Here is a 24,028-nt window from a genome sequence, read left to right as displayed (position 1 = left end):
TGTCTGATGGAGCGCAGAGAGAGCAAAACAGCGCAACAGCGTCTGGTGGGGTGTAGATTCTGGTAAACACACCCTCCGTGAAGTTGCCATCAGTGCAGGCCAGCATCTGGATTGCCGGGGCTGAAGTTAGGAGACCGAGTAGGACATTTGTCACAGGGATAAAGCAGGATATGTAATTTTCACAGTTAGAATTAACTTAGAGCCAAAATTAACTGAACCTTGGAAATCTGAATCTTGAAGTTGTCAGTGGCTTTGGGGACTGTGAGAGCGTCTCCTGTGGCCTTTAATCATGCCAGGGTGGGGTGAAATTCAAGATTCAGTGGCTCTGCGGCGGGATGTGTTGAGCCGTTGGCGATGGGGAAGCTGGCTTTCTGAGAAGGCTAGCGTGCTCTCACTCTGGAAATAGTGCCCAAGCTCTGTTTACTCTCTGGCTTAGTATGTTGTCTTTGGTTATGGAGTTGCCCTTCATGGCTCTTCACTTCTGTTTGCAGGGATAGGGTTGGAAGCCCATTAAGGACGGTGGGTGCAGACAGATTTCTTTTTCTGTTTTATGCGATGGTATGTATGGGTTCAAGTTCAAACAACCTTGATTGTTATCAGGCCTTGGTTGAACCTGAGTTTATTTATTATTATTTTTTTAAAGATTTATTTATTTATTTATTTATTTGAGAGAGAGAGACACAGCCAGCGAGACGGAACACAAGCAGGGGGAGTGGGAGAGGAAGAAGCAGGCTCCTAGCAGAGGAGCCTGATGGGGGGCTCGATCCCAGAACGCTGGGATCACGCCCTGAGCGCAAGGCAGACGCTTAACGACTGAGCCACCCAGGCGCCCCTGAACCTGAGTTTAGATCCACCTCTCTGATATGCAGGTGATGAAGGGCAGGTCCAAAGGCCTTTGGGCCTGTCTTTCTCAGTAAGTAGAAGTTGAAGGAGTTACTCTGACACCCCTGTCATTTCGGACATCTTAGGGGGCGCCTGGGTGGTGCAGTCTGTCCACCAGGTTGAGCGTCCGTCTGACTCTTGATTCCAGCTCAGCTTATGATCTCAGGGTTGTGAGTTCGAGCCCCGCATCGGGCTCTATGCTGAGCACAGAGTCTGCTTGGGATTCTCTCTCTCCCTCTGCTCCTCCCCCCACTCACGCGTGCCCTCGCCTTTCTCAAATAATAAATAAAATCTTTACAAAACATCTTAGGGGTCTGCAGGAAAAGAGTCCATATGGAAACCAATGGCTGCAGTTTCCAAGGCACTTTTGATTAAACTATAACTTAGTCTTTACAATAACGTGGTAAGGCAAGCCAGCAATCAGGTGTTATTAGTCCCCCTTTAGAGAAGAAGAGCCGGAGGTTCAGAGAGACGGACTAGGCGTCCGATATGGCGTGAACCTAGCCAAAGCGATTTCCATCATAGTTTAGAGAGAAGGAATGAGAAAGACAAGAAAATACCACGGAGGAGCAGGTCACTTGGCCTGAGAGGGAACGTGGCAGAGGTCTCTTCTGCTTGTTTGTTTCTCTAACTCTTGGCAGCGCGTTCTGCGTTGTGGTTATAGAGGATGGAGACTGAAACCCAACTTGTAGCTGGCATGAGAAGACGTGATTACGATTTTTTAAAGACAGATTTGGGTGAAGTCCGTGGCTCTCCCTGCAGAGTGATTTGTTCCTGCTGGCTCGTGGCATCCCAGGTTTCTCCGAATTCGTGACCTCAGTTCCTCGTGCCTGCACACCTGACTTTCGGATGTGCTCTAGGATAGGGGCTACTGATGGAGGGTGAACGTTGACTCCCCGAGTGGAAAAGCCCTGGACGTACCGAGCCGGACTCCTCGACATCCTCACTACACGGCCAATAGGCAGGGAGGCCATTCTCTCTTGTTGTTTTCCATTACCTCCCTGTAGGGCAAACACGCTGTAGTTACTCACGACGAAATTGTCTGAGTTACAGATGAGTCATGACATGAAACTTCACAAATACGCCTGGGTTTCCAGCCAGGGCACTACTCTTATCAGAGGAGGGAGGTTGAAATCTTCGGCAAACTCATTGATTCTCAGTGCTCGCATCATCGCTGGCTCTGAGGCCCTGTGTGCATCGCCCACGTTGTACGTCAGTAAAGAACCCTCCTTGGCAGCAGGACCACAGTATCTGGATGCGCAGAAGGAAAGCTGGTGGGGCTGGCCCAGGGCAAAACGCTCCTCAGAGCCTGCCCTGTGAAAGCAGCCCTTACACGGGGGGGGGGGGGGGGGGGGGGGGCTTTAAAGATGCATCATTGGCAAGCCCTGCTAGAGAAATACAGGATAGAAATGTGATAAAACCCAAGACCTGAAGCTGGCCCTGGAGGCTGCTTTGAAGTTGGCTAAGTGGATTATCGTTGGGGGCTGATATGTATATGTACGAATACACAGGCCTTTACTGCTAATTGTGGTAAATCAGGCTGGCCAGCCTGGCTCTGGGGCCTGCTGTGCCAGCAGTGAGGAAACCCTGCAAACTGCCCCCCTCCACCTCCCGGGCACATGCCAGGGGCCTCAGAAGCCATCAGCCAGCCAGCATTGTGCAAATTGCATTTGGGTTCACAGCCCTGCAATTGTTCTTCTCTCACTGGGGTGAGCAGAGAAGGGAGGCAGGGCCCCAATTTGCATTAGGAAACAGTGCTGGGGGGGGGGGAGGGAGGGGACACTCAAGGCTGAAGCGCTGACCTTCCCTGGAGGGAGACCATATGGTGAATTGGAGAGAGCACAGACTCCGTGTTAGAATTCTGGCTTTAGCACCAGCTGAGTGACTTGGGGTGACTTGCTGAACTTCTCTGAACCTCAGCTGGCACTTCCGAAAATCAAATATGTCTCGGGGTTATCCTTAATAGACATGGCACACATGGGAACACTTTGGCTTGTTAGTACATACTGGTTTCTTAATCCTGCCCTGGACAAAACAGAATGAGCATTTTTTTCCTGTCCATCCCTCCCCCCAACCCATTGCCAGTATTCTGCCTTTCACCCTGTCTGTCTTCCTCCTCCATTTTCCCAGTAGAATTCAATGAAGAAGAAATCTGATTGTACACATGGGCCATCTTGCCTCCGTAAAAGCGAAAATGTACGATCAGGGGCTAACCACAGGCATACACGGAACTTCTCCTTTTTTGATGTGTTTTTTGGGTTTGTTTGTTTTAGGCCAGTTTACTCAGGAGTCATGAACATGCATCTTAGTTTCCAAAGCTAGTGATGGAACAAATTAAATCCCATGAAGCCTTCTGTTGCATGTGTTGGGGGTTTGAGCAAGTCAAGGACCCAGGACATCCTAGGCCAAGGCTTAGGTGTTTTTATTTCATGGGATATCCCAAGCATTGCACCCCTGCCGGGACCCCTCTGCGGGGAGGCTCTCCAGTCAAAACTTGGGTGCTTCGCAGTGTCCACACCTGCCAGTCTGTGCACAGGTGTTTCATTGACTGCAGTCAGATCACGTCATTACTGACTTCACGTGGGGAGTGATGGGGGCGATAAATAGGTGAGTGGGGATGAGCACGAAAAGAAAAAGATAAAAAGGGGCCTTTTCAGAGTATGACCTGAATAGACTGTTCCGTGGCTTCACCTTGGGGCTCCTTGGGTCCCTCTTTAATAAGAATTTTCCCTCCCTTTCCCTGCTTGTGTCTTGTGACATTCATTTTCAGTCCCTCTCCACTTCTCTTCCGTTCCTCCAATTTCGCGGCAGGAAATTGGAGGCAAAGACTTGGTTTCTCCCGGTCTCTACCAAATTTTATTGGGTGGTTTGCCGCATCCCCCCCAAACACGGACATTTAGGCATACTTTTCTCCCTGTTGCCTCTCCCTGCCTCACCACCCTCACGGCTCCTTCTACACCTGCGCCCTCCGTGCTGTGTTCAGCCCGACCCAGCGCACTGGGTCCTGAGTCTGCTAGGGGCCCGTGCAGGGCAAAGGGACGTCCTCCAAGTGAGCTTGGCTTTGACTTTCAGAAACTTGAGATCAGGATGCCTTGTCAATATGAAGGTGTTTGTTGCAGCCCAAGCGTCTGTTTTCCCAAAGGTCGCGGATGATGTGAACTTCACATACAGTCTGTAGTGAAACACCAAGCAAATGACAGCCTGTTTTGAGTGAAAACAGCTCCAGTTTGGAAGTTGAGTAAATACATGTGTGCTTGTTTTTCACATTCTTCATTTAAATGGGTTAAAAGGAACAGTTCTGCTGGGCTCTTGGATGCATTCTGAGACCATAAAAGCCAGACTTTTTGGAATTTGAAAGCTGCGTGCAACCCAAAAGGGTTTCAGCTTCAGATGGCTCCTGTCATGATCTTGGGGTCCAATTGGGCTATGGGATTCTTTTTTAGGTATCTTAACTGCTTTGACCATGAATCTTAAACCAAGGGGTTTTCAACTAAAATGATGCTGTTAACATTTTCCGTATCGCAAAGCACAAAAAGAACGAGGCTCACCTGGGTGGTTTTATTGGCTAACGCTGCTTCTGTTGGACATCTGGTTTTCCAGTTTTCCGGAACGATGGGGACTTCCCTTCTGGCCTTCCTGATCTTAGGCTGTCTCCTCACAGGTAAGGATCCCAGTACTCTCTGACTTCACTGTTCTGTAGGAAACCTTGCCTTCTAAGTTCTGTGCTCTGGGAGTGCTCCCTGTACTCAGCAAACACAGTCCAAAAGAGGGAAGGGAAGTTGAAAATGATGAGAAGTACCTAGAATGATCACAAATCTTCAGTTCCCTTTGACCTGTCACACTGACTCCCCGTCAGAAGGAATGCTTGCCAGTGGCAATTTTAGTATGTGTATAATCCTGGCATTGACACGTGGTAGGAATAATTGCCTGAATTTGCCCACTGCTCTTTTCTTTTTACTGGGACATGGCTTTCCAGAGACATTTGTGAATATTCCAAGGAAATAAACGGTGGAAGATTCGTGACCAGGGAATCATACCTTTCTTAAGTGGAAGATGCTTAAATTGCTGGAAAAATCTTAGAGCACCTTTTCCCTTGGAATCTGATTGGTAGAATATTTGACTCGGGAAATCCTACTAACGTTTTTCTACCGGGAGGGTACTACTTGGACCATTTGTGGAAATATTTATTGGCATTTTCTTAGTTTTCATCCAGATGTTTGTACATCATAGATGTTCACCATAAACCCACTGTTTTTCTGGTCTGAGGAGTTGAGTCTGTTAGTGTCTGTAGGGCTTACCTATACGGGCACGTTAGCCTTAAGCAAGGTCAGTGGTTCGGTAGTTCCAAACTCCACCAAGTATCCCCCGCCTGCAGGAGGATAGGTGACCCGATGCACTTAGGACTTCGGCCTTAAGCTGCAAGAGTCATGGTGAGTACACAGTGAAGTTGAGCGGGGTTCCCACATTGGGCTCCAAAGGAGATTTAGAGACCATTGATGAATAATTAAGTCATAACACCTCTTCTGTCGGTTTTAGAGACAGGGAAAGCTGGACTGAAAGATGAACTTAGAGTTTTCACTCTTGGGCTTTAAGTATTCTTACTTCAAAAATTAAAATCAGGAGCTCTTGGCTGGCTTAGGGAGTAGAGCTCGAGACTCTTAATCTCAGGGTCGTGAGTTCAAATCCCACCCTGGGTGTGAAGCCTACTTAAAAATAAACAAATACAATGAAATTTAAATGAAAATCCGTTGGTTTCTGGGAAGTCATTAGGGAGAAGGCATGCCAGCGTGTGGTGAGAAATGGAAAAGACGTAATTTTTTTAAAGCACAAACCTGCTTTGTGCTTCGTGCAGTCTCCTTGCCCCCCTTCTCACCCCATTTCGTACTAAGGGGAACGTCTGCAGGGAATGGGGACAATAAAGAACCCATATGTGCTCGCGTCTCTGCCCTCTTGGGATATTTTATGGGCACACACAAGAGTCTGAAATATGGAATTGGAGTCAGGCATCCTCTCTCCATTGAGTGTCTGCAGGGGTGAATCTCGGGGTTTGGTGGGTGCTTTTGAGGCCTTAGGAGCATTTGCGGCTCTCAGCAGATGCGGCGGCTGTTATAATGGGGGGCTTTTCATGGGCATCCTGGCCGGCGGGTTTTTGCGCAGAGACGCTCATTGTTCGGGTGAGCTGCTGCTGTTACTCCTCTCAGCTCTCTGGGTGAGCCTCTCCTTTCTGGCTGCACCCTATTCAGAGCCTGCTTCCTTTTACAGGGCCCAGCAGAGTCTTCTGCCAGCTTTCATTACCCTCCATCCTGCCAAACGAAAATGAAAAGGTCGTGCAGCTGAATTCATCCTTTTCTCTGAGATGCTTTGGGGAGAGTGAAGTGAGCTGGCAGTACCCCATGTCTGAAGAAGAGAACCCCAATGTGGAAATCAGAAACGAGGAGAACAACAGCGGCCTTTTTGTGGCCGTGCTGGAGGTGGTCAGCGCGGCGGCGGCGCACACGGGCTTGTACACCTGCTATTACAACCACACCCAGACGGAGGAGACCGACATCGAGGGCAGGCGTATCTACATCTACGTGCCAGGTGAGCCGTGCGCGCCCCCGCCCTGCGCTCGTGGTCCTCGTCCCTCCCGCCGACCGGATTAACGTCTGAAGAAATAGCATACTAAACGTTTATGGGAGAAAAGGTGAAAAATACGAGAGAACACACAACATTAACTCAAGGTCACTCGTGAGACCATTATCAAGAAATATGTATGGGCAACGTTTTGGAACCATGTTAAGTTTTAAAAATCATTTTTGTCAAGGCACGTTTTATTGGCATTGTGCAAAAAATCTGAAATGCCCTCATTTCCGTTCAGTTCAACCAAGTTTGACAAGTATTTGCAGTTTATTGTGTGTCAGGCGCCATGCAAAGTGTTGGGGACACAGAAATTAAGTAGGTAGGTCCTGTCTTGGAGCTGCTTATTGTTTATTTTAATAGCTTCCACATAACCATGCTGTTTTTTCAGATGGAATGAAATATATATATTCTTGATTAATAGGTGGGCTTTTTCGTTTTGATTAAAATTTGGGGGCAAATCCATACTCATGATGCTGTCTCTGACCTGGGAGAGACAGGTGCCAAGACAGGAGAATGATGGGATGAAGCACACTGGGGTTGGATGAGGGGACAAGCCTGTGAGAGAAAATGGGGAGGCATCCCGCCGAGCCTGGGAGGGCTGTCAGCCTGCATCGGTGGTGTGACCTTGAGTGGAGGAGGGAAGGCGGGAGGGTAGAGTAGGTGACTCCTAGAGCTCTGTGTCAGGGAGGTCTGGGAGCCTAAGGAACCCCAGGGCCACACAGTGCTTGGCTGGGGGGACCTCTGGAGGGCGTGGCCTTGGGGTGTGATGGATTTCAGAGCCTGCCCCTAGAGTGGAGGACGGTGGGGTGCTTTCTCCCAGCAGCCCCTCTAATCAGCTAGGCTTAGCCGTCAGCTTGAGGTCATCTGGTTTACCACCCCCTAGTATATTCCCAGCGCACTCCTGCAATGATCTAAATCTACATCCATACCTGTATGTCTGTATCTGTACCTTCGTGTATCTCTGTCTGTCCGCATATCTAAATCTGTGTCATCTCTATCTGCGTCTACCTCTATCTGTATATTTTGGCTTCTACCAAGGTCAGTTGTTTAAAGCAGGGCCATGATGTTACGCAAACATTGCATAGATAGTGCATAATGGTAGGGAAGACTTGCATTTTTAATGGAAGCCCTGGCTGAGGTGTTATGATATCAAACTGTGTATTTTAACCTGAGATGGATTCACAGCTTTGTTTGCTGAAATCTTTACTAACAGAGTTCGAGGATTTGGAACTCTGAGCACAAACTCAAGCAATGGCAGTCTTCATACGTAAATTAAAAGGGGCTGTAGCTAAGTACTTGGCTTAAAACAAGCAGACATACAAACCATTGATACCTCTTGCCATCCTGTTCTGGCAGAGGTGAGGTAAGGGGGTCTCTGAAGTATGTCTTCCTATCTTTCCGCCTTTTCTTTGTAATTTTTTTTTTTTTAATCGGCCACTCTTCTTGTCCTCCGTCACTGTGGGCACCCACAGATCTAGATAGACCCTCTTCATTTCTTTCATGACACTCAACTGTCTGAACCCTTCTTCCTAATAATAAAAGATTTTAAGAAGGGTAGGCATTGAGAATGGCACCCCAGTTTTGTTCACACATAAATGCCCCCTGCTTTGAAGAGAACAGTAGGTATATGGGCTTGTTAAAGGCATATGGTGTTTTGATCATCTTAAGATTGTCCAAAAATTCTTGTTTCTCCCCTACCCTCAGCACAAGCATACCCAGGTCGGCTCTGCACTGCCATCAGTTAGAGGGTGTTTATCTGTAGTCACGGAGGGTAAGGGCCCTTCTGAGACTGAGGTCTGAGACTCTCGGTACTCCTTCCTCTAGTAGCTTACGTGCTGGTATTCTTTTGGAAATAAAATTCTCAGGCTGTGGGACTATAAAGTCTATTTATTACTCGACTGATGATTTTTTAATAGGTTTATGCCCTACTTCTCAGTAATACTGACTATAGGCAATAGGGATTTTTGAAATTATGAATATTTTCTCTTGCTTTGAACAGATTTGATTATCGATCATCTTTTTGGTAGTGCTTAAATTTTGATTTCAACTCCTGGCTAATATTTACATTCATCACCAGTCTTTTTTTACTGGGGTGCAGGCATTTTGGTGGCGTCTGTACTTTAGCTCTCTAGCTCTTAACGATGATTAACGTCAGTGTGGTGACAGTTCTGGATATATGCGAAGGTATCATTCGTACCTAATGTGATCAATGCCAGTGGGATAATGTTTCTGAATATACGTGTAAAGGTGAAATTAATGCCTGACGTGTTTCTCGTTCTTTCCTAAACCACAGACCCGGATGTAGCCTTCGTGCCTCTGGGAATGACAGATTATTTAGTCATCGTGGAGGATGATGATTCTGCCATCATACCTTGTCGCACGACTGATCCCGAGACTCCGGTCACCTTGCGCAGCAATGACGGGGTGGTGCACGCCTCCTATGACAGCAGACAGGGCTTCAATGGGACCTTCAGCGTTGGGCCCTATATCTGTGAAGCCACCGTCAGGGGAAAGAAGTTCCAGACCATCCCATTTAATGTTTATGCTTTAAAAGGTACTTGTACCCTCTCTCTCCTTCTTTAAATAGTTGAAGGTAAAATAATTAGATGTATATAGTATTTTTTAAAAAAATCATAGTCCCTGATGATGGAGACCCTGAATATTTGGGGATTTGGGACCCCACCTTTACCATACAAGGTTAGGCTGCCCTCTGTGGCTGTAATAACATTAAGCTTAGCATTACTAAAGACAAATGCTGCTTTACCCCTGTAAGATTTCATATTTCATCAGTTGACTTCGAAATACCGTAAGGAATTCTTTTCTCGCATAAGCCTCTTACTGTTGTACCCACATTCCTGACTACAGAGGCCCTAAAAACAAACACACACCTGTGGGGGCTGGACGCGTAGATTAACTTCAGTAACTTAAGGAAGGTGATTTTGATTTTAAACAAAGCTTGTTGCTACAGCCCTCCCTTTGATGTGAGTGGTTCATGGGAATGGGAAAGGATAATGCGTGTTTGGGGTCAGCAGTTTGGGGTCAGTAGAATGCCACTGAACGCTGGGTATGGGCTTCTTTGATGCCAGCGCTGTGCTCAGTTCTAGAAAAGTGCTGAAAATAGCTGGGTAGCAGGGCGGGAGAGAGAAGGAGAGAAATGGTAGGGGAGGAGCAAAGTGCCCAGAGCAGTGCTGGTCGGTAAAGGCTGGTTGTTTAAATGAATAAATACATCCATAAAGGTGGTCGCAGGAGAGGAGAACCATCCTTAACCCAAATGCTTAGGAATGTGGTGTTCGTTTTTTTTTTTTTAATGATTTTTAAAAATTATATTATGTTAGTCACCATACAGTACATCCCCGGTTTCCGATGTAAAGTTCGATGATTCATTAGTTGCATATAACACCCAGTGCACCATGCAATACGTGCCCTCCTTACTACCCATCACCGGCCTATCCCATTCCCCCACTCCCCTCCCCTCTGAGGCCCTCAGTTTGTTTCTCATAGTCCCTAGTCTCTCATGTTTCATTCCCCCTTCTGATTACCCCCCCTTTCTTTATCCCTTTCTTCCCCTACCGGTCTTCCTAGTTCTTATGTTCCATAGATGAGAGAAATCCTATGATAATTGTCTTTCTCTGCTTGACTTATTTCACTTAGCATTATCTCCTCCAGTGCCGTCCATGTTGCAGCAAATGTTGAGAACTCGTTCTTTCTGATAGCTGAGTAATATTCCATTGTATATATGGACCACAACTTCTTAATCCAGTCATCTGTTGAAGGGCATCTCGGCTCCTTCCACGATTTAGCTATTGTGGACAATGCTGCTATGAACATTGGGGTGCATATGGCCCTTCTCTTCACTACATCTGTATCTTTGGGATAAACACCCAGTAGTGCAATGGCTGGGTCATAGGGTAGCTCAATTTTTAACTTTTTAAGGGACCTCCACACTGTTTTCCAGAGTGGCTGTACCAACTTGCATTCCCACCAACAAGGGAGGGATCCCCTTTCTCCACATCCTCTCCAGCAATTGTTGTTTCTTGCCTTGTCAATTTTTGCCATTCTAACTGGCGTAAGGTGGTATCTTAGTGTAATTTTGATTTGAATTTCCCTGATGGCTAATGATTTTGAACATTTTTTCATGTGTCTGTTAGCCATTTGTGGTGTTCGGTTCAATTGGAACTTAGTTTTACTCTTGCTGCTGTTGTCTGTGTAGATATTTTTTTTTTAAAGATTTTATTTATTTATTTATTTGACAGAGATAGAGACAGCCAGCGAGAGAGGGAACACAAGCAGGGGGAGTGGGAGAGGAAGAAGCAGGCTCATAGCGGAAGAGCCTGATGTGGGGCTCGATCCCATAACGCCAGGATCACGCCCTGAGCCGAAGGCAGGCGCTTAACCGCTGTGCCACCCAGGCGCCCCTGTGTAGATATTTGTGTGTATGTGTGTGTGTGTTATGTTATAACTATGCGCCAAATTACGCATGCCAACACAAAATCAAAGCTTCTGAAACCTCAAAAATTTTGTCTTGATCACAGTGGTTGGAAAATTATTTTTCATGGGGCAGCTTGGTGGCTCACTTGGTTAAGCGTCTGACTCTTAACTTGAGCTGAGGTCATGATCTGAGGGTTGTGAGTTTGAGACCCGTGTCAGGGCTTAAGATTCTCTCTCTTCCTCTCCCTGTGCTTTCCCCCTGCCCCAACAAAAACAAAAAGCTTAAAAAGAAAAAAAAATTTCAGAGTTTTAAAAAAGAAAGCAAACCCAAACCTTGTAAGGTTCTAACTGTACTACGGATGTTGAGGTCCTTGTGTTTGTTCTTCTTTTAAATAGCAACGTCAGAACTTGATCTAGAAATGGAAGCTCTTAAAACTGTGTATAAGTCAGGGGAGACGATTGTGGTCACCTGCGCCGTCTTTAACAACGAGGTGGTCGACCTTCAGTGGACTTACCCTGGAGAAGTGGTAGGTACCTGCAAGGCTCCTGGTGGCATGGAGCGGAACACAGCAGGGCTCAGAAGACCTGTCACTGATGGGGCATGACACCGAGCTTCTCCAGACCTCAGCTTCCCATCACTGCAGTGAGCCCGTCTGACTAGATCACTTTGTGGCTCTTCGGGCAGTGGGGGAGGTTGAGACGCTAGCTGGACCAGGACTTCAGAATCTATAAAGGTTGTACTCTGAGCTGCCTTTCTCATAAGTCAGAAAGAAACAGGAAGGTTCTATCTATATGGTTCTATCTGTCTATCTATTGATCTAATTCCCCTTCACTCCTGATTTGCAAATTTCTGCTCCCTGCTCTTCTTTGGCATTTGATTGCTTCTCTCCTTTTATCCATTTCTCTCCCCTGTGCTTTTGCTTCCCCTCTTCCTTTCTCTCTGGGGCATCGATTGGATATTGGACATTTTCACGTATGACCTTACGACCTCACGCATTGAAGAGACATTCTTAGTCCGATACGTGTACATCTTCCCTGAATGTGAGGCAGTTTGGTTTCACTGTCCATACTTGATTGCCTTTAATCCTTAAAGCATAAACATTTCTTCTCATTTATTGGAGATAGACATTTTCCCCCCAAACCACAGTGCGTGCTGGTGGTACTGTTTTATGAAACAAAGTTTTTAATCAGATATAAAAATAATACAGGCTTATTGTTGTAATGTTATAAAATGTAGAGAAACAGTGGAAGAGTCACTTCCCAGGACATCACCGTTAATATTTTAGGAAGATACATCCTTTCAATACTTTGTATACAAAATAAATGTAGTCATTAATAGGTATTATACTTCAAATAGTACTTTGTCCCGTCCTTTTTCCTTTGGCAGTATAGCACGAACACTTTACTATGTCATTACATATCCTTTTAAAACATGGTTTTCTAAGGAGCTAGCTTAAGAGAAATTTTTTTATTAGACTTTATTTTTTAGAGCCATTGAGGTTCGTAGCAAAATTGAGCAGACAATACATGCACTGAGCATGCACGGCTCCCCCCATTACCAGCAGCCCCACAGGGTGGGGGTGGGGAAGGACCCTAAAATCCAGGAACCTCCATTATTAGCACCTCATCCCCACCCACGGTCCACAGTGAACGTGAGGGTTCACTCTTCAGAACTAGCTTCTTACAGTTGGTTTTCCTCCCCTTCTGCTGTAGAAAGGCAAAGGCATCACCATGCTGGAGGAAATCAAGGTCCCGTCCATCAAATTGGTGTATACTCTGAGGGTCCCCGAGGCCACGGTGAAAGATAGTGGAGATTATGAATGTGCTGCCCGCCAGGCCACCAAGGAGGTCAAAGAGATGAAGAAAGTCACCATTTCTGTCCATGGTACATTCTGCTTTCTAAAACGTCAGTCCCTGCTGCTCACGGTCCCCTGTGTGGTACTCATCACTTAATGGAAACTCTTCCCTGTACAGAGAAAGGGTTCATTGAAATCAAACCCAACTTCAGCCCGTTGGAAGCTGTCGACCTGCATGAAGTCAAACATTTCGTGGTGGACGTGCAGGCCTACCCCCCTCCCAGGATATCCTGGCTGAAGGACAACCTGACTCTGATTGAAAATCTCACGGAGATCACCACGGACATAGAAAAGATTCAGGAAATAAGGTAAAGAAACACCCTTCCCAAGAATGCCTTTCTTTTACTGTGTCTCTAGATAGACTGAGCTTTGTGCCTGTCTGACCACACACACCGAGACTCAATCTAGAAAATGAGCAATCTGACACAGGAGATACTTGAAATCAGGTACCTTTAATGATAGCCTTGCCACGTGCTAATACTGTGCTGATAAATATTTAACAATAAAATAAGAAAAAAGAACTAAAGAGCTCTGTTCCCACTGAAAGACCATTTCCTGCATCCAGGAAGGGATGGGGAAAGGAAGTAAAGTTGGACCCACTTGGATTGAGTATATTCCGTGACGACCACTGTCTGTGTGGCGAGTGGACGTGCATGGTGACGCCAGTTGCGGGCAGTTATCATGTCAACCTACATGAAACAAAACACCATTGGTTTCATTGGAAACACATCTGCGCCAGGGAGGCCTCCACCGCAAATAAGAGTAGTGTCCGGTTAGATCTGGTTTAGAGAAAATGTACAACGAATAGTTTGGATCCCTGCCCTCTGATGAAAGAATCTACTGCTCTCATCTCTCAACTAGGGGTGGAGTAAGTCACCTTGGCCTCAGTCTCCCCGTCCGTAAAGTAGGGTTAATAATGCCTAACATCCTTCAAGGCAAGGGGTTAGAGCAGACGCTCTCTTGAGGTCTCTTGCAGTTGTAGGCTCTGATTAGCATCCCAGAGCAGAAGGTATGTCTGGAGCGCCAGGTGCTCCATCCCCGCCCTCATCAGAAACCATCCCAGAGAGAGACACGTCAGTCCTCTGTTCGTAGCCTTCAGGGAAGAGGGGCAGACCTTCTTTCATCGGTTCACTTAAACTTGGGATTTGCTTTCTTCTTTCTGAACTAAATCCCATGTGTCATTGAGAAGTAGTGTCAGAGAAAACAGAGTTGTACAGCCTTAGGAGAACAGCGATGGAAAAAGTGTCAAGTGCTGAATCTGGAGGGCTTTTCGGATGACACGAGATGAAGGTGTGTAAAGAGGTGGGCGGTGCGGAACTTTCCATTAGGCTGTGAGGCCAGAGAGGAACGGGGTAATCTTGGCACAGCTAGCACTTCGGACGCTTGCAGCAGCATTACACGCAGGCCATACTCGATAGTCAGGACGAGACAAAGCTTAGCAACAGAGAGGTTCTGGGAGGCTGCCTGTGAAAGTGATTCAAGAGTTCCTCTAGCACAGATTCACCTAGCTGCCGTTGGGGGCCAGGGAACGTAAGGATGAATACACTGGGTGGGGGATGTGGCTTCCTGTAACTTAGAACGAGCCGATCCCCAGTTTCCTTGGCTAAGCGCGTGTAGACAACGAGTGACCGAGGATTGCGTGGTGACCAGTAGCCAGGAGTGCCCGTGGGGACTCGCTAAGAAAATCCCAGCCCGAAGCATGTCCAGTATGGTCAGTAGAGGACAAACCAGCCCACTGCGCTCCCGTTACAGGTGCTGGTGCCCAGCATCTTGGGCTAGAAGACTCTACATTTACAAGGGTACTTTTGGGCTTTCAAAATCCTTTTGCACATACAATTTCACGTAATTAGTTCTGAAAAGGACACTGTGCTATTGCATGTAGTTATCCCATGCTACACACACAGACGGTGAGGCTGGGGAATTTCCGTGATGCCCAAGCTCTTCTTGCCTTGTAACCAGTGCTTTTCCATCCATCCCGTTGCTTTTCAGCACTGTGATGTTTTACATATTGATGGATGGATGGATGGATTTAAAGATTTATTTATTTGACATTTGACAGAGAGCACAAGCAGGGGGAGTGGGAGAGGGAGAGGCATTCTTTCCTTCTGGGCAGGGAACCCAATGAGGGGCTCGATCCCAGGACCCTGGGATCATGACCTGAGCGGAAGGCAGACACTTAACCGACTGAGCCACCCAGGCGCCCCTGTGGTGTTTTATAAAGAAGGGCAATCGAATGGGCGAATACTTCATTGATGAACCCACACAAACACACGGAGCCAAATGTCATTTATAATACATGGAAGAAATCTTTAGGGGAAACTTCCCTTTAGTAAAGTATGAAGAAACAGGTTTTTGTAATTTATTTTTTTTAATAGGTGATGGAATCTTGTGCTTTGTAAGTATTTAAGCGTCAAGAAGGGACGTTACAAGAAACCTCGCTCCGTTCCTGCCGCCATTTGCCCCGGTCTCCCTGCCTCCCCAGGCAGAGGAAGTACTTCAATATTATTAGTCTCATTAGGTTCTTCTGAAACCTTCCAGAGTTTCTTTAAGTGAATACCAACAAGTAGGAATGTTATATCCCAGAGACCTCTCCATGTCGGTGTGGAGACTGTGTCCTCATTCTTTCTTCCAGTGGTGTCCCATTGTTAGGCTGAACCACCTAAATCGGATATTTAGGGGAAGCAAGTATTTTTAAAAAGGTAAAAATCAAGGGTTTTGTTTTTTGTTTTTAAAGGAAAGTTGGTGGGTTGTGCCTACTTTCATTCAGAACTCAGGCCTTACCAGAACTGATTGCTGTGCTAGCCACATAAACTGTTGCTCATCTCAAGATGTCTGGTCTTCTGTTTAAGAATTAAGTGTCTAGGGAGCACCTGGGTGGCTCAGTCGGTTAAGTGTCTGCCTTTGGCTCAAACCCATGATCTGAGTCAGGGTCCTGGGATCGAGTCCCGCATCGGGGTAGCCTGCTTCTCCCTCTGCTCCCCACTTGTGCTCTCTCTCGCTTGCTCTCTCTTTCAAATAGATAAATAAAACCTAAAAAAAGAGAAAAGAATTAAGTGTCTGTAAGTCAGACCTTCAGCATATAGAAAGTGCTCCGAAAATCCCAGAAAAGTGATGATACGGACAAAAAAAAAAAAAGATGTTTTTACTTTTTACGAAAACAAACTTTAAAGTGAACTTGGTAACTGAATGGTTGGCATCTGTTTGGCTATGACTTGCTGACACACGATCCTTTTTGTTTCAGGTATCGGAGCAAATTAAAGCTGATCCGTGCTAAGGAGGAAGACAGTGGCCATTACACGATCGTCGTTCAAAATGAAGATGACGTGAAGAGCTATACTTTCGAACTCCTAACTCAAGGTGCGTCAGTGCAGCATAAACGTAATGTTAGCTCAGTGGTGAAGTGAGTGAGTGCCCCCCAGGCAGAGCCTGGCACTTTTCTCCCAGGGTGTGGAGAGAAAAGCAACACTTCATGGGAGAAGCAGCGGGTGTAGACATCACCTGTCAGGGAGAGCTTTGTGGGCCTTATGAATTCACACAGTTCTGGGAAGTTCCAGGCTGCCCTGAAACAGTCTGGGGAATTCCTAGCTTACAACACCACCTGCTTCTCAGTCTGGCACCTCCAGTTTTTGGAAGAGTAAAGTGATGCATTTTGGTCCAAATGACCTTAGGTTGTTCCAGAAAGTTTTGGCCCTTTTGCTTCGCTTCCTTCACAGGCATCGCACGGTGGCCCTTACCAGGAGAGAGTGCCTCGGTCTATTTACGTTCAGGTCCAGCCCCGTTCACTGGGTACCTGCCGTGTGCCCAGGACTGCGTTAGGGGCCTCGCTTGACCCTCACTGTAAATCTGTGATACAAGTATTAGCATATTTCTAATTTATTTGATCATGGATTAAAAAAAATCTTTAAAACCTAGGCACATTCCACAGATGCACTTTGGGAAATGCTGCTTTAGATTATACTCGGGCTGAATCCATTAGTTGAACCCCAAGCCGTAATACAATTTTCAGAGCCTCCCTGCCTTTCAAGCCAAGTAACCACAGGGGCTTTTTGCTTTTCTCACTCCAGATTTAGAACACCACGGGATACAAATCCCTAAACACTGCAACTGTGAAAATGCTCTTACCCAAGTGGGTCTGCCCAGAGTGGAGCATTACGATCATGCACAGAATTGCTTTCAGCCCCTGCTTAGGTGCTTACTCGCCCAGCAGGTCCGGATGCGACGGGGACATGTTCTGAACCCGTGGTGCACGGGAGTTCTGGGACCCAGACTGTTTGATTCTGATCGCTTGTCACCTCTTGCAGTTCCCTCATCTATTCTGGACTTGGTGGACGACCACCACGGCTCCACGGGGGGACAGACCGTGAGATGCACCGCCGAAGGGACGCCTCTTCCTGATATCGAGTGGATGATTTGCAAGGATATTAAGAAGTACGGAAACGAGAGGTTTCTTTTTCATTTGTGATCAGAATGTTTCTTCCTCGATACAAAGAACTTCAGATGCACTTTTCTTTCTTCGGCTGGCCCTTCTTTTGTATTTGTGCCTGGGCCCAAGTCTTATAAACTACAGGATAGGGTCCTGAGCACGTGCATGGTACGCGTGCCTGTGCACCTGTGTGGTCAGGAATAGCTGTAAGGAGAAGGTCCCTGGCTCTCGCCAGACTCTCCAAGGGTGCCTAATCAGAAAAGATGACACTAAAGGACCACAGCTCTAAGAGGATTTTTACTACCCTGGGCCGCTTCACCTTATATCTCTTACAGGGTGAGCTTTATTTGGTAGCTAGACTGGCAGGTGAACATAAATGACAGTAGTGCCCATGGTGACCGCTAGCCTCATTTGCCCACCTGCTGGGCAGTTCCTCGCCAGTTCCTCCTTTACCCCCATCCGTCCACCTTCTCTGATGGGCGCTCGAGCGACGTGCTCATGCTTCCCCCCGTGCCGACTGCTCGTATTCAGAAGCCTTGACTATTCTCCTGGAGGCTGAGACTCTAGACCTTCCCTTTCCTGGGGTAGAGGGACTGGACTCGGATCTTGACTGGGCTGGAGTCTAGGTCTCATAACTCAGCCAGGGGATCGCTCCAGCCCTAGTGACCTGAGGCACTTACAGTGCAGGTGGGCAGAAAAGGAGGGAGCCAGGCTCTTTCAAGGGGTGGGCACTTGGGATAGTTAAACATTCTTGAAGTGGATCTGTTCAGTTGGCTCATGGGTTCAAGGCTTGGGATTGGTAGTTATACTTGATGGACTTACTTCTACCTTGCCTGCTTCATAAACAGTTAACTTTCAATTATCCACATACAGGTTATCCTCTGTTGGGTCTGTGCAAACGAATTTCAGTGTTATTGTGCACATAAAATGACAGTCTGCCCGGAGCACCCCCAAATGTAGGCACGTTCAGAACTGCTTGCCCCGTAGGTGATTCTCACTGTTTTACTCGCCTCCATTATCCCAATAACTGGCTCTCTATTTATGTCCTCTTTTCTCTCCAGGTGTAATAATGAAACTTCATGGGCGATTTTGGCCAACAATATCTCAAACATCATCACGGAGGTCCACCCCCGAGACAGGAGCACTGTGGAGGGCCGAGTGACGTTCACCAGAGTGGAGGAGACCATCGCCGTTCGATGTCTGGCCAAGAATCTCCTTGGGGCCGAGAGCCGCGAGCTCAAGCTGGTGGCTCCCAGTGAGTTGCTCTTAGTCGTCAGCCAAGCCCTTCCCCCCTCAGGCAGGACTTGGAATCCCAGATGGGGTCCCAGAGGAATGAAGGTCCCAAGGCAGAAATTCAGCTCTGAATGCTCTTAAAGGGCCTTCCCTGGGCATCCACGTGGGAGCCCTTTCTTTCAGAGTCTGACCCCCAGCTGCACCTTGCAGAGGCATGCTAGCATCTGCTTGTCTCTGTGCCAGGAGTCTGAGGGGGGTGGTGGATGATGGGGAAGGAGGCTCTTTGCCTTGTTGCCCCTTACAACTGTTGAGACAGGTTGAATTTAAAAAAAAAAAAATGAACGAGGCCAAAAGGATAGTATAAACAAAGCGCAGTCTTTCAAAATAAACGGAGCTAATGTGGCTTTCAGTCTCGATCAGTCTTCATATTCCAGTCCACATTCTTTCTAGAAGGTTAATGTTGCAGCACCTTTGGAGCGAGCGTGGCATTCTCCTGATTGAATTCTGTCCCCTTCCTCTTCTGAGGGAAGGGCCGGGGTAGTTTCACGTAGGTAGATGGGTGAGAGCGGGTGTTGCCCATCCTCGAAGTAAGCCAGGCAGCCTTGACGCCTTTCCTCGCGCCCTCCTGCGCGTTTGCGAACCGCCGCCTCGTGCGTCTCTGTCCCTCAGCGCTGCGCTCTGAGCTCACGGTGGCCGCTGCCGTCCTCGTGCTGCTGGTGATTGTCATCATCTCCCTCATCGTCCTGGTTGTCATTTGGAAACAGGTAGGTGTTTTTCTCAAAGAAGTAAAAACCTTTGAAGCCAATAAGAACAAGAAGAATAGCAGCATAGTTCCGCGCTTGGCGCAGAGAAGCTCGGTACTGAGTGTCGAAGGAACGTGCTGATCTGCTGTGCCTGGTCACTTCGCTGCGGTTAAGCTGTGCTGCGTCTGGGCTTCGGTAATTCACCGGTTACCTGTCCTGGTCATTTATAGAAACCGAGGTATGAAATTCGCTGGAGGGTCATTGAATCCATCAGCCCAGATGGACATGAATATATTTATGTGGACCCGATGCAGCTGCCTTATGACTCGAGATGGGAGTTTCCAAGAGATGGACTAGTGCTTGGTAAGCGCCTCCTGGGGTGATCTCCCAAGACTCCCCTTTGATTTGTATATGACTTTACTTTTCATAGCCTTGTGCAGTAATCAGGGATCTGACTTTGAGCCTAGTAAGAGCTAGGCAAGAGAAGTTGGCTTTCAGAAATCTTTTTCTGTCTTAAAAATGAATTAATTGCAGCACTGCCGTTGTTTTTAAAAAATCTCGGTCCAGGGGCACCTGGGTGGTTCAGTCGGTTAAATGTCTGATTTCGGCTCAGGCCATGATCTCGGGGTCCTGGGATCGAGTCCCGCATGGGGCTCTGCCCTCAGGGGGAGTCTGCTTGTCCCTCTGCCCTCCCTACCCCAGCTTGTGCTTGCTCTCTCTCAAATAAATAAAATCTTAAAAAAAAGAAAAACATAAAAAAAAGTAAAAATCTCATTCTATAGCAAATTATGGTTAAAGAAAATTTTATAAGAGGAGAAGAGAATGTGAGGAGGTCCTGCCAGAGACACTCATCGAAGTGGCTTTGCTTTGGGAGTGACACAAATTGATGAAACTCTGTGGCTGGAAAGGAACAGATGAGAATTGAATGAGAACAACCACACAGGGTATTTTCATCTAGTGCATTCTGGGATGTATTAGGTACTTCTTTAGAAATGTATACTTAGAATATAGAATATAAAAATACAGGTACTTTTCAAAGAAAAACATGTAAGAATAATCAGTGTATCACAAGCTTTTCAAATATTTCAGTCTTGAGCTGAGACCACATACATGAAGCTTTAGTCCCAGGAATTTTTTTTTAAATCACATTGTGAAGAGTGAAAACAGGACAAAGACACAGAACAGATGAACAGGGGAAGGGGAGGAAAAATAAAATACGAAAACAGGGAGAGAAACCGTAAGAGACTCCTAATCATAAGAAACAAACTGAGGGGTGCTGGAGGAGTGGGGGGTAGAGGGCTGGGGTAACTGGGTGATGGACGTTAAGGAGGGCACGGATGTCGTGAGCACTGGGTGTTACATGCAACTGATGAATCACTAAATTCTACCCCTGCAACTAATAATCCACTATATGTTAACAAAATCAAATTTAAATAAAAAATAAAAACAAGTGGAAGTTGGAGCTCGAGGTGGTATGACTGGGCGTGCGCTATCGCTGTGCCCTGGAAGGATGTCGGAGGCGGGGTTCGACGATGCGCTTGTCTCATTCCAACGTACAGCAAGCTTAGGTCTTCTTAAAGCGTTGCTTACACTGAAACCAAACAAGATGTCCTAGCTACTCCGATTTCAACCACTTGTACCTGGAAAGGAAGCTTTCTTTATCGTCTCTCCCCCCACAAATCCCACCCCTACCTGCGCCCCCCCACCCCCGATTTTTCAAAAGGAGCTGAGGAACTTAAAGTAGTAAAATGTGGGGGGAAAAGGGCAACATCACTTACATGCTAAGAGGCATTTCTGTGTGTCTCTGCTCCTGCGTGTTCCCCTAAGGCAGCCGTACCTTTCCTGGTACCGTTTCCCACAATGCAAACATACAGTCAGAGGCGCTTCGGGCTTCTAGTCCTTTACAAGCCCAGTCTTCCCCCAGTTTAGCTCTGGTGAGACTGAGACTCTGGGCGGCGTTCCTTTTAGATTGTGAGCTCTCTAAGAGTGGGTACAGCAGCTTCTGGTTCCTTACGTTGCCTCCAGCATGGAGCCACGCGTGTGCTCCCGGGGCACGGTTAGCCTTTGTCGTTCCTGGTCCTTCTAGCAAGCAGGCAGCGAGGACATCAGCCCCGAAGTTCACTTCATCACGCCTCGGAATCTGTGATGTCTCGAATACTGAAGTATTTCCAGTGGATAAGGACTTACTGATGCAAAAAGATGCCTCTGTTTGCATGTGGAGAACAGAAGGGTAGAGAGGCAGGGGGCTTGGGCGAGAGCCACAGGGAACAAGGGCCTCGGAGCCTGCGGTCTGGGCCAGCGCTGGAGCTGGGAGACAGAATGCTCACACCAGGGAGGAATGCACCCTCCTCACTCCGGCCTGAGCTTTCCGTCCCCTTGCAAATGTTACTTGACAAAAGCAATCGCACTCATTTCCTTCCCTCTGGTCCTGACTTGCTGACTGGGAGGAATCATTAGGCTTACTCCTTACTGGGAGAACAGCCCCCCCGGGCGCCTGTGCGTGCTGGCCGTGGTGAATAAAACCGAGGGGACGAAGCCACAGTCTGCCTGTGTTAATGGTTCTGATTGCTCGCAGGTCGTATCCTGGGATCTGGCGCGTTTGGGAAAGTGGTTGAAGGAACTGCCTATGGATTAAGCCGCTCCCAGCCTGTCATGAAGGTAGCAGTGAAGATGCTGAAACGTAAGTGCCCTTTCCGGGGAGGTTTTGGACATAGAGGTTAGTCACGTGAATTGCGCAAAATGACACAGCCAGTCAATGCCAAATTTAGGACCAGATCTTGGTTCTTTCGATTCTAGGTTTTACGTGTATTTAGGCTCTCTCCTCAGCCGGGTTATTTAGAGTGTTCTTATTGCCCGTATGTTGGAAAATCAAGAGGAGTTATCTTCGATGACTTCTTTTTACCCTCCAGGCTAAGCATTAGTTATTAGAGTCTAGACCAAGTCACTGTGTGTTTCTTTCTTAGACTCTTGGTAAATGAAATGATACCCAGTCATAGGAGTTGCCAGGTTATTGGCTTTTTCTGGGAAGTAAATCACTTGAACTGAACGTGATCAATTTCTTCAACAGCCACAGCCAGATCCAGTGAGAAACAGGCTCTTATGTCGGAACTGAAGATAATGACTCACCTGGGGCCGCATTTAAACATTGTGAACTTGCTGGGAGCCTGTACCAAGTCAGGTAGGCTTCCAGACCTGGGAGTAAGGACTTTTGTAGAAGACCTATAGTCGTCAGTACTGTCCAGGCTTTTTTAAGTTCTTACTCTCCACCTCCAAACATGCCAGCAAATACAAATCCCTTGAACAGAGTCGCCTGGACCCCACTGAATTGTGGCAAGCCCCTTGTTTTTAAGCACCGTCTCCTGCCAGGGCAAACCTAGCATCTCATGGCTTTTCTGTTCTTCATTTTCATGCCCATTTCTTAACTGGTTTTGGTTCCCACAGGCCCTATTTACATCATCACTGAGTACTGCTTCTATGGGGATTTGGTCAACTATTTGCATAAGAATAGGGATAGCTTCCTGAGCCGCCACCCGGAGAAGCCAAAGAAAGAGCTGGACATTTTTGGATTGAACCCTGCCGATGACAGCACACGGAGGTGGGTGCAGAGGGACACGTTGTGTGAGTCTTCAGCTTGTCCTCACCAGTAGCGAGAACCCATGTCCCCATAGAATCCATGTCTGCACATCCAGTGCCAGCAGGCAGGAAGACTTAGAATCCCGCCACCCTGCTCGCCCTCCCCCATCCCCTGACGCAGCCGGTACATACCTGTCTGCAGGCGTTTTGGACCAGATATCACGTGGGGAGGCCTTGCTGAGAAATTTGAATGGAAGCAAGAGTTGGAATCATTCTGGGAGCCATCTTGCTGTTAATGTGTGGGCCACCTCAGACGTGTAAAATACAGCTCTGGCCAGGGATGCCTCCCTGCTGGTATCTTGTGAGAAACTGAGGATCTCCAAGTTTGAGATTCTCACCTTGCTGAACCTGGGCCTAGAAATCCAGCCCGTGGTGGTAATCCCAACTGCAGGAACCTACACATCCCTACAGAGATCTGCGTTGGAGTTCAAGTTCTGTAGGATCAGAAAGCCCAAGTTCACCTGATATTGAATCACTTGATGGACGCCACATGGGCACTGAATTTATTGAGGCGCCCAAGCCATGGGGTCGTGTGGCCCGGGTTTGTGGCCCATGAGTTGGAAAACAGAGCAAGAATATAGACAGACACACCAGAGTTGAGGTGACCCATGCATTTGTGTGATTACTGATGGATGCTCCCGTCACCTACCAGACTGCCCCGCATGGAAGGCGCACAGGGCTTCTGCTTTTGCTCATCCCTTGCTGCCCCGCACCTGCCATGCCGCCTGGCCTACTGTCGGCCCCTGGCCATTGCCTCCTGAAGGTGCTATGACCACCCCGAGGGGCACCCTGAATAAGGTTTCTTTTTTCTGTTGTTACAGTTACGTCATTTTATCTTTTGAAAACAACGGTGACTACATGGACATGAAGCAAGCTGACGCCACCCAGTACGTCCCCATGCTGGAAAGGAAAGAGGCTGCCAAGTACTCAGACATCCAGAGATCGCTGTATGATCGCCCGGCCTCGTCTAAGAAGAAGTCTGTGTTAGGTAAGCCTGTCCCTGCCCACTCTCTGCCTCTTCCCGTGGTTCACTACCATACACGCGTCCTCTGCGCTCCGCGGGTTGGGTTTCTGCCACTCTGCTTTTATGAAAGACCTACATTAGTACTTGCTCTCACTCACTGCAAGGGGTCCGAAAAGGAGTTGTGGTTTTTATGAAGTAGTAATTGCTGCTTTGCTTTACACCATTCGGACTTACGCAGGGGTTTGTA

At 47.5% G+C, this 24,028-nt stretch overlaps 1 protein-coding gene across 6 annotated transcripts in view; it reads left to right on the top strand.

Annotated features, from left to right (window-relative positions):
* PDGFRA (platelet derived growth factor receptor alpha) overlaps positions 1-24,028 on the top strand; it is a 45,071-nt gene that overhangs the window by 5,428 nt on the left and 15,615 nt on the right. For 5 of the 6 annotated variants that reach the window (XM_045815997.2, XM_045815999.2, XM_045815998.2 and 2 more), the window contains exons 2-16: positions 4,483-4,543; positions 6,145-6,462; positions 8,795-9,055; positions 11,326-11,456; positions 12,643-12,814; positions 12,904-13,093; positions 16,027-16,142; positions 17,087-17,213; positions 18,270-18,463; positions 19,111-19,205; positions 19,415-19,547; positions 21,760-21,864; positions 22,252-22,362; positions 22,626-22,779; positions 23,639-23,805. In XM_045815997.2, the coding sequence (XP_045671953.2) occupies positions 4,495-4,543; positions 6,145-6,462; positions 8,795-9,055; positions 11,326-11,456; positions 12,643-12,814; positions 12,904-13,093; positions 16,027-16,142; positions 17,087-17,213; positions 18,270-18,463; positions 19,111-19,205; positions 19,415-19,547; positions 21,760-21,864; positions 22,252-22,362; positions 22,626-22,779; positions 23,639-23,805 (2,323 nt within the window). In that variant the 5' untranslated portion in view covers positions 4,483-4,494. The remainder of the gene's footprint in view (positions 1-4,482; positions 4,544-6,144; positions 6,463-8,794; positions 9,056-11,325; positions 11,457-12,642; positions 12,815-12,903; positions 13,094-16,026; positions 16,143-17,086; positions 17,214-18,269; positions 18,464-19,110; positions 19,206-19,414; positions 19,548-21,759; positions 21,865-22,251; positions 22,363-22,625; positions 22,780-23,638; positions 23,806-24,028) is intronic. The other variant, XM_045816001.2, reaches the window with a different exon arrangement.

Source organism: Ursus americanus, chromosome 8 (genome assembly GCF_024610735.1).
Source record: "Ursus americanus isolate L20-20 chromosome 8, mUrsAme1.1.p, whole genome shotgun sequence".
Taxonomy (NCBI): Eukaryota; Metazoa; Chordata; class Mammalia; order Carnivora; family Ursidae; genus Ursus; species Ursus americanus.
Note: the sequence above shows the minus strand (reverse complement) of the source record. Positions and strands in the feature narration are given on the sequence as shown.